This window comes from Porites lutea, chromosome 7, assembly GCF_958299795.1.
Source record: "Porites lutea chromosome 7, jaPorLute2.1, whole genome shotgun sequence".
Taxonomy (NCBI): domain Eukaryota; kingdom Metazoa; phylum Cnidaria; class Anthozoa; order Scleractinia; family Poritidae; genus Porites; species Porites lutea.
In genome coordinates, this window is record NC_133207.1 from 20,421,880 (window position 1) to 20,432,147 (window position 10,268).

General features: G+C 38.0%; 1 protein-coding gene across 9 annotated transcripts in view; it reads right to left on the reverse strand.

Moving 5' to 3' along the window:
• LOC140944094 (MAP/microtubule affinity-regulating kinase 3-like) overlaps positions 1-8,457 on the reverse strand; it is a 34,834-nt gene extending 26,377 nt beyond the window's left edge. For 4 of the 9 annotated variants that reach the window (XM_073393217.1, XM_073393215.1, XM_073393212.1 and 1 more), the window contains exons 1-2: positions 8,317-8,449; positions 8,141-8,185 (exon numbers count right to left, since the gene is read on the reverse strand). In XM_073393217.1, coding sequence (XP_073249318.1) covers positions 8,141-8,185; positions 8,317-8,364 — 93 coding nt within the window. In that variant the 5' untranslated portion in view covers positions 8,365-8,449. Of the gene's footprint in view, positions 1-8,140; positions 8,186-8,316 lie in introns of all 9 variants that reach the window. The other 5 variants (XM_073393213.1, XM_073393214.1, XM_073393209.1 and 2 more) reach the window with 3 other exon arrangements.
• Between the last annotated feature and the right edge of the window lie 1,811 nt (positions 8,458-10,268).

Sequence of the window (10,268 nt, forward strand, 5' to 3'; positions counted from 1 at the left end):
GATTTTTTTTCCTCTCCTTGGGTTGCTGATAAAAGAATGTACTTCACAGAAAGTTGTTCTAGACAAAGAGAAGTTTGAAATGAACTTTTATGGTACCTAACGTGTAAAATGTATTTCACAGTTTTGATAATCACTTCTTGTGGTTAGATGAACACTAGCGATTCCGGAAGTCTTAAAAATGTGTACATTTTTATACTTAACTGGAATTCAGGGTTTTCGACGCGCACTAGATACAATTTTTCCGTATTGAACTTAAGTTATTGCAATGCGCTTAGAAACGGGACTGGAAAAAAGTAGATTGTGTAGCCGAGTTTTTTCTCATTTCCATGGCCAGTAGACTCACTCCATCTCTCTTCAGTTCTAAGAAACTATAATCTGGAGGGTCTCGGTTAAGCCTGAGTAAATTACTTTGGAAAACAAAATAAAGATCTCTATAGGAGAAAAGTGATGACAGAAAAAATTTCTTATGCCATTTTTAAAAGTTTCTTCCCTTATAACACTCCTGCAAGCGCGAAGAGATTGTATCTATCGGCAAAAAAGTAAAATCATGTGGCAACTGATCACCAGCCATTTCCGGCATGCACAAAAAAAATAAATATTGCCTCCTAGATCCTATTTTTGCAACAAAAATTAAGTCGGTTTCACTAATGGGCAAACAAAATCTACAAGCACCGCATTCAAAACGTCTTAGCCTAAAACATTGACATTCTTTGAAATCGCCGACAGCATTTGTACTGATCAGTGTTGAATTGAAATACCCCTTCTCTGGCGAAGTTGACACTACAGATATTTAATACAATGTGCTTGATGGCATAAACCATTAACTTAGAGATTTTCTGATAAGCCGTAAGCACCTAAGTGCCTGAGCAACTTATATTGTTCCATTAATTTATTAAACTGAAAAAATATCATAGTCACGCAAGGTGATCGCTAATTGGTTCAGCCATAACTTCTGGAAAAGGTTATTAACTCAGACTTATCCATTTTCCTACTGAGCCCGAATTTTAATTTAAGATGAATAAAGAAAGGTTTCCTACACCGATTTAGCTTCAAAAAAATGTTGAGATAAAAAGTCAGCCATTAGTTATCTAAATCCCTAAAACACGAACAAACTAGTAATCGGCCGGGGAAAGTACTCCATTCAATCATATTCTAGATATATATATATAGGTATGTGCGGCGACAGTGAGCCTACTATGGTTTTTGCACTTTAATTTGGTCCGATATAAGGTATTGATTTTAACCTGCATGATGCACAGTTTGGATCTGAAAAAGGGTAACGATATAATTGCGATTTATGTTCTCTGCAGAACCAAGACCAGATTGGAGGGTCACAATGGGGTTAACCGTTAGTCGTGAAATATAGCCTAAAAAGCCTAGTCTTCAGCTGTAAAATATGGAAATTTTCAACTGTTAATCGTAAAGTAAGTCAACCGTGAATGTTTTCCCGGCTCGCCACGGTTTGCAAGGTAGAGAGTCAATATTGCTTGTTAGACTTGTTTCGACTTTAGGTGTCTTAATTTTTTGTCTCAATAGTGACCGACTGGCCTTATTTCAGCCCCCTGGAATGGTCCTTAGAGGTCTGAACCGATGGAATCTTCGGAACGTTTTCTATGATTTTCTTCTTCACATGTCTGCTTTTCGTAACGGAGTTGGCCAATTACAACCGAGATTCATTGTCCAGCATTGAATTGTGCCAATCACAACTCTAAGCCGTAATGAAGTGCAGGAAAAAGAAACATAATGCTCAGAAAAAAGATAGCGCGAGTTCCTTCGGAGATAAATGATCATGGTGGCTATCTTAGTAAAATTTATTATATTAGCTGTTTTAAAACGCTGATCTTTTAAGGTCTAGGCCTGTTCCCCGACAAATCAGTAAAATGGAGCTATGCGTCTTGTTCTAATTTTTTTTGTTAGTCTGGTGGGATCCGGATCCGAGGACAAGGGGTGGGAACCCAGGAAGAATAGGGGAAGAAGGGGTGAGGCGGGAGAGGAAAGGGTGGGACGTGGGAGTGCTAAAAGAATAAAAAGCGCGCGGGAGAAATAGGGGGAAATTATGCAACATTGCTTAATATTTCGAAATCGAAAAACGACTTAAAGGGAGGAAGCCAAGCTGAGAAAAGGGGCGGGAGTATTGTAAGATACGGGAGGTGGGAGGTTTGGACCCCCCCCCCCTTCCCCCCTTGTCCCCCAAAGAATGCTATTATGCGACCGTTCAAATGAAACCTAGTTGTCACTGAGGATTTTCGTAAGGTACTATTTGCTTTTGGTCTGTATGTTACTAAATGAAATTGGAGAATTTACTTTAATTTGATTTGAATTTACCCTCCCTTGGCAAGGATACATTAACCGACGGTTGCCACAGAAAGAGTCATTTTCTTCCAAACAAAACCTTCCAAAAGATAGAAGCAGATAAAAATTTCCTTTAATTAACGAATGTTTATTTTGCCTTTTTTATGCAAACTCACGAAAAACATTTCTGAACGACATAAAAAGCTGGTGGCGCCAGAAGTCTGAAGTAATAAAAACAAAGGTATAAAAAACGAAAATATCAAGAATAATGACTTCTTTTGACATTGTAAGGCATATCGGTTCACTCTAAAGTTAAAAAATAACAGAAACATTGAACGAGAAATGGGAACGTGGCAAGGAAATTAATAGTTCTTGGACTTGATTCATTTTTTAAAGGTTTTGCGATTTAAAAAGAGTTAATTAAAACTGTCCAAAGTCGGATTTAACAAATTAGATGTTTATCTTCAGTGATCTTAGAATTCTGTGCACACCACTCTGGTTACCTTGACTACCTACCACATGACCAAAAACGACGGGCTCTGGAACCGTCCAAGTAAACTCGTCCCCAGGCTTTTACCTTAAAAATGGGAGGAGCACTCGTCGGCCCCTCCCATTTTCCAGGGGAAAAGCCTTTGGGACAAGGTTGCCGTCCACGTTACAAGTGTACCTGGCGGGCTTTTTCGAATTCATCGCTTACAAAGCTCATAATCAAGGCCTATTTTCAGAAGTTTTCCTAGATACGACTAAATAAATGGAAAAATGTGACAAAGACAATTATTTTTCTTGCAAAGGATAGACTTGTCACGCTTTAACCAATGTTAACCAGTTCGTGGTCCCTTTTGAGGGAAGAGTTAAAGGTCGATGGGGCTTCGACTGTTGTTCAGGAGTTCCGCTTGTTCCCACAACAAAAAGAAAATGTTATGAGATTGCAAAGATTAAACAAGACTTCCGCCTGAAGATGATAAAGTACCGAAAAGTGTTTTTGGACGTGCAATCTTCTATTTTAGTATATCCTTATTTAGCCAAGACCGCTACATCATAGCTTCGTTAGTTCCGGAAAAATATCTTCAACTATATTGCCCGCTATGAAAAAACCTAATGGCATCGCCTGCAGACAAAACTACGCAAATGCCTGAGTTCACTTACAACAAACGTAAACAAACCCTGACAGAACGAATCATTACTGACTAGAGCGTGCAGTCGCTCTGGGCACCCCGGCTGATTTGGGTTCGTCCTGAAAAATACATATACTTTTACCTAGCAATCATGTTTCACTAATTTTGGCTCGGATAATAACTGCTCTGAGACGAATGCGCCTTAAATTTGGTACGTCTGATCAACAAGCTTTTTTTTAACGGATGAAAAATGAAAGTATAAAAACTGGCCAGTGATATCTATATTAAGAAAGTTTCGCACTTAGACATATAGCTTATACTCTTTACGTGCCGTTAGAACTTATTTAGCCGATTAAAGCAATATATCGGAGACACAAAATATGTTACAATAAACCTGTGTCTTCGTTGATTATAAATAAATTTACGTATGCAATTCCTCGTACAGCATCTGTTCCCGTGTCGTTTATGCGAGTTTGACTTTCACGTCAGTAAGGGAGATTTCCGTAAAGTCTTTCACAAATTGGAGTTTAGAACATACTTAAAGAATTAAGAAACAAGTTAAGTCAAACGGCTATCTTGGCGTCTGGGCTGCCTGTGGTTCCTACGTGGCCTCAAGCCGAACGCTACGTTTTTTGTCACACGTCTGGACAACAATTTTAATTGAAAAAACTCACCGTAGGTCTTTCACGCATAGACAGTGTATTTCGTTCAAACCAACAAGGTTTTCCTATTTTAAGTGTCATTTCCAGCTCATCAAGAGTCTGTTTCGATTCAGTACAAAATAATGATAATACTGATACTAATACTACTACCACTACTACTACTACTACTACTACTACTACTACTACTACTACTACTACTACTACTACTACTACTACTACTACTACTACTACTACTACTACTACTACTACTACTACTACTACTACTACTACTACTACTACTACTACTACTAATAATAATAATAATAATAATAATAATATTAATAATAATAATAGTGATGATGATTTTTATAATAGAACAGGGAAGTTTATTAAAACGGTTGTCAAAAGACCCTTAAGTACGTAGGTACGGAAGATCGATGTGGGTTTGCCGATAGATTTGTGGTTTGCTAAAACGTTTGCAATATTGACCATAACTCCAATTTGTTCGCATGAAATTGTAAACATGGTGACAGGTCCAGCTTTATGTGACCACCAGGAATGAATACAAACATAAGTAAGGTTTACGTCCAGTTTCTGGTAAACTTTGAAATTCTCTACAGTTCAGATGTAATTGGAACTTAATCAGTAACTTACTTTTACTATCAAAATGTTTAAAATCGTCAGTTCTAAATTTTATCATCTTGACCTGAAGAATCTTTCGATTTGCCTTTTAAAACTCGACTGGAACGTTGCGATGTGATAGGGACTTCTAACTTGAAAAGAAGTAACTTACTTTTACTATCAAAATAACTTACTTTTACTATCAGTAACTTACTTTTACTATCAAAATGTTTAAAATCGTCAGTTCTAAATTTTATCATCTTGACCTGAAGAATCTTTCGATTTGCCTTTTAAAACTCGACTGGAACGTTGCGATGTGATAGGGACTTCTAACTTGAAAAGAAGTAACTTACTTTTACTATCAAAATAACTTACTTTTACTATCAGTAACTTACTTTTACTATCAAAATGTTTAAAATCGTCAGTTCTAAATTTTATCATCTTGACCTGAAGAATCTTTCGATTTGCCTTTTAAAACTCGACTGGAACGTTGCGATGTGATAGGGACTTCTAACTTGAAAAGAAAGGATTATAAAAATCGTGCAGTGGGTAGCCGGCCTTCAACGATGTAGAAGAAACCTACACGAAACATGTGCTTTAGTCAATGAAAGAAAATATCGTCTCTTGAGAAAGCAAACGCGCTTTATCGCTTCACTTCTGCTGATAATCTACATAAGCGCACGTTTAAGTCAGGTAGTTTCAGGTGTACGTTAAGTTGTTAGTTGTCACTTGTTTATTTCTTATATTATGGGCCTGGAGTGCGACGCATTAATTTTGTGTATCTCTAAATGTGAACTACATGAACCTTTTTAAAATCTAACACAACTTAATTAAAATGGAACTGATGATTTTTATGGTTTGGCCGTGAGAGAGAACTTACTAGTTCGATTTGTCTGTTTTTTTTTTCTCGTAAGTTCTCCATAAGCTGACGAACCACTGCGCGCCAAACCTATTATCGATAAAAAATTAACAAATCATTTGTGGTTGTTTTGTTTTAACCGCAAAACAGCGTCAACGACAAGAGTATTACAAGCGGTGCTGTTTCCTCTTATAATTTGTTAAACAAATTAGACTGTGAGTCACAGTTATTTTTAAAGTCCTCTTGTAGTCATTCAAGCTCTAGATTATGCACGTCATTTTATTGTATTCTCATAGAAGGACAATATTCGCATTGTTTAGAAGACTAATGCGATTTTCATTCTCTTTTTTACGCATTATGATAGATATTCTTTGGAGAAGCCTACTGAGACCGAGCTATACCGAACAATAACTGTAAATTCATCTTATTCGTTATTGTTCGGTCCGGCGCGACGTACCGATGCCCATAGAGAATGTTTTTTCCTTTTCCAAATCTTGCTCTGACACGTAGTTTCCTCAAGATTGAAAAGAAGTTGTTCCAATACCGACCACACCTAATTTGGGGAACGTGTAATGGCTCATGATCACGACAGCCGCTATATGATATATTACTACATATATGTAGTGAATCAAACGTCCGATCCGAATCAGTAGTCACTAGCAAAAAATCTACAAGTATATTAAAAACTGTTTTCATTGCTTCAGAGTAACTCCACCACTTGCGCTGATATCAGGAGAAACAAAATCAAAACCCGCAAAGAAAATAAAGAAAATTTCTTCACTTTGTGAGCGACTTTCGAAAGTGCTCTTTACAAGCACGGTGAAATACAGGCACAAAATTAAATCAAATTTGACCAATCAATTCTGACTGATCAAATCTCGGGACGCACACTACCAGGGTATGTTGCTAGTAGAATGGATCATGGGATAGACAGTGCTAGACTTGTGATTTTAGTCAGTTAATCCTTTCCTTCATTTACTCCACTTTTCAAGTGAGTGTCTCAGAATGACACTACAGCTCAGTATTCATCCCCATTCGCATAATCGTCTCACGTCTCAACCCGCCCCCTCGACTCGCGCTGGTCTCAACATCTGAGTAAAAACTGTCTCTGCTTCTGCTTTGATATGAGACGCCGAAAATGAACAACACTGATGACGAATCATACATTATTGCGCGAAACCTATGATTTCGATCTCAAAAAGTTCCCCAAGCATGGTCAAGTATGCAGTTACTGTAGGCAAGAGGTTTTTCTTTTCTTCCACCATATTTGGTTTTTTTTTTTTTAGCAGTTTGATGTAACTTAGTTTAGGCCATGCCCTTTGTCTACGGTTTTCTTTGCCTTACTCTTCCACTAAAGACTATTTTGCGCATTGAAATAGCAGAGTGTATAATTTTACATTGAACTGTAACGTTTTCCAAGCGACAAGTGACACTCTCGCACGCAAAATGCGCTACTAAGTGAAACGAGGACAGCCGGAAACTCCTCTGCTCTCGCTGGGTGTTTTCGGCGGACTTCCACCTGTCGCTTGACTATACTGTAGCCTTAGCCTGTAAAGCGCATTCCGAATCCTTTATATTTCCTTTTAAGGAATTAAGGAAGAGGGTGCAATCAGCCCAAGCACTTTTTTGTTTCCCCTTGACTATGTTAAAGCCGTCTCCACAATTTTGAAGAATCAGTGCATATTCGAAAAAAACTGATCAGGCGTTTTATGACTGCAAGCTTGGTTTCTTTCTATGTTGCACAGGATAGAGACACTCGATAGCCTGTTCCGTGTTCTGTGTTCAGTTCGTGAGGACGGAGCAAAGAGATGTGAGAACAAAAACCTGCGAGGGGATGCCCCTCTGACTTCGCGCCGACAATCTGAGCGCTTGGAACAGGCTGATGTGAAGGATACATGAGAACGACGAAAGATCTTGCGCGGTCGTTACCAAAAGCTTCCGCGTAACATGCCTCAGACAAAGCAAACGTGATTTACTAGTTCCGTTTGTCAGATTAGATGCGCAATACAAGTGAGGTCAAAGGTGCCCGAATATTCACTATCGGAAATCAGATCAGGTGAACCGAGGTAAGTGTGTAGTATAGAATACGCATGATGAACATTCCACGCAATTCTGAGTTTCATCTGCGCTATTCACGAAGCCATCTGTTTCTGAAAAGGCGTTAGAGTTATCTAATGACAGAGATGTTTGTGTCTATTAATAAACAAAATATTGCTCTCTAGCTTGAAATCATAGTCTTGAATCGATGATAAGTGCGCCCAAACGCACCCCTTTCAAAGCGCACCCCAGATGAATTAACCCAAGATTAAACCGAGAGAATTACTTTAACGAAGGCTAAAAGACTCATTGTGACAATTTAACTTGATTAGTTCACTAAAGTCGAAACTAAAGAGAACTAAAGAGTCGATGGCCCAAACCCATTTTTAGATACAATTAAATTTATTGTTAGTATATTTCGTTAACTATCTATATTCAACGAGTTTTAAAAGGAAAATATTTAACACCAAGTTTCTGGTATCGAAGCACGAAAAGAACGGGTTACCACTAATGTAAGATACGTAGAGTGTTTTTTGAACGAACACTAAATTATATTATAAAACGTGTTGACTCACCATTTTTCTTCGACTTTCAACGTCCACTGTCTTCGCAGCAGCGTCCTTCAAGAAAGACAACCATTAATATAAATGACGACAACACCGGTTTTACATGCCGGATGAGTCTTCAGAGCCTGTGAATACAAATACTTCACTAGCCAGTGATGTCATCAATCAATCTCTTTTCTACCTACCCTTACTCGAGGTTCTTCGGTGTAGGTGGTGTAAAGGGTCATTATCATCGTGCTTCACCGTTTTGACGGAGATGAGTCTTATCTTGACCGTCCGGCGAAATAAAGTATATCCTATAATGAGAGCAAAATGTTAAGGGTGCTGGTTAGGAAGTTGCGTGACGCATAACTAAAGCGTGACCCAGCTGCTGTAGCCGACACAAAAAACAATAGACTGATTGACAATGGGGCCGTTGCCATTGGCAACTGTTCAGACAAAACTATGAGAGCTATGTCAATCTTCAGTGCATAATCGGCATAAATCTGTAATCTTTTCCGCTTGTCTTAACGTGAATGAACAAAATTTGAACTTGTCCTATATTTTAGTGACATTCGAAACGTGTAAAGAGTGGGAAAAGTTTTTATTTACTTTAAAAAAGCCAGTCTTTGAAACTAGGAAAAGTATCCAGAATTTCTTCGACCTAATTTGACTCAGAATTGGTGGCTTCTACTGATATTTTATGCAGAATTTGATCATGGCTGAAATCACTAAAAATAGCTTAAGAGGTACTTAGCAGTCTGTAGGTTTCCTTAATTTTATGAATAAAGTCTTACAAATGTGATTACATTCACTGACCTAAAGTTCCAAGTCTAACGGCTAGCTGCCAAATCGTGAATGATTTTCACTCTGAGATTTGCTTCGTCGAGGAACCTGTGCGACATTGTTTAATCATTAGTACTTCTAACTACGTATGTGAAACAAATATTGTATTTGTTTTTGTTCTTAAATATGAGAATGATATGCGACAAGTTGAAGATTATCGGAGCCTTAAATTTTTTAATCCTCGTTCTTTGTTTTCTTAAGACACACAGTTTATCCTTGCCCACAGTGGAGGAGATTGTTAGAGAACAAAATTTGGTCAAATTGTCTAAATAATCATGTTAAAATCTTTCTTTAAAGAAACTCATGATTTTACAGTCCGGTGTCATAGTTCCGTTCAGGTTTTCGTCGACTCGGTACCTCGTTAATCTCGAGCCGGCTTGATTTCGCTGGTCGCATTCCGTGACAATTCACCATTTCTCATTTTGTGTCATCTTTACTTTAACCCCGACAAACAGTCAACACCAAGACAATTAATAACCCTTAAAACTTCTCGAATTCAATACAAATGTCTTCAATTCAGAATAAGACGATATGATAGTTAGTATCATTTCTTAGTCGAGTCTAGACAGAGACTGGGCAAGGATTAGTCGGTTCGGAGCTATGTCACGAGGATATTGCTGTTTTAGGTCAGTTCTGAGCCATCACTCTACCAATACACAAAGTGTTCCTTTAGAGTTATGAACAAGGTATCAAAATGCTTCATTAGGAAGCATGAAACATGAATTTTTCTTTTAGGTGCTTTTTGCAGTCATACACCGGGCATGCGAAAACTTGAAAAAAATAGGCTCAGCTATAATTAATATTCTTGCCAGTAACCACAGACGACAGGAAACAGTTTCAATACCTTAGCTTAACAGTCTTAAATAACAAACTGGAACATTATTAGGGGAATTCAATTGATGCCCAGACAAGTTTTAGCTCATTACGAAGATGGCAAATAGGGTAACATAGAATGAATGGGGATTAAGTCTGACCAGTTTTGGAAAATACTTTTCTTTCTTCTAATATCTTTACGGACACAGTTAGGACTTCTAAATTTTGAGATTACTGTTTAAGTTGATCATTCTCTCTTTTTTGATTATGTAGTGCAAAGATACGGGAAGGATCTAGGAAGGGCGTGCACGGGAGCAGATCAGGGAAGGGGGCTATTGGTTTGAGGGGTGGAGTTTTATTGTCAATTTGCCTTTGGTACAATTTCAACTTTGGAATAGCTGAAGTTTTGGGTGTTCATAGGATATAAGGTCTACTTACGGAATTTCTCCAGTAACTGATATGTAATCAGCTCCCGGAAAAAATACCATTACGGAAGGAA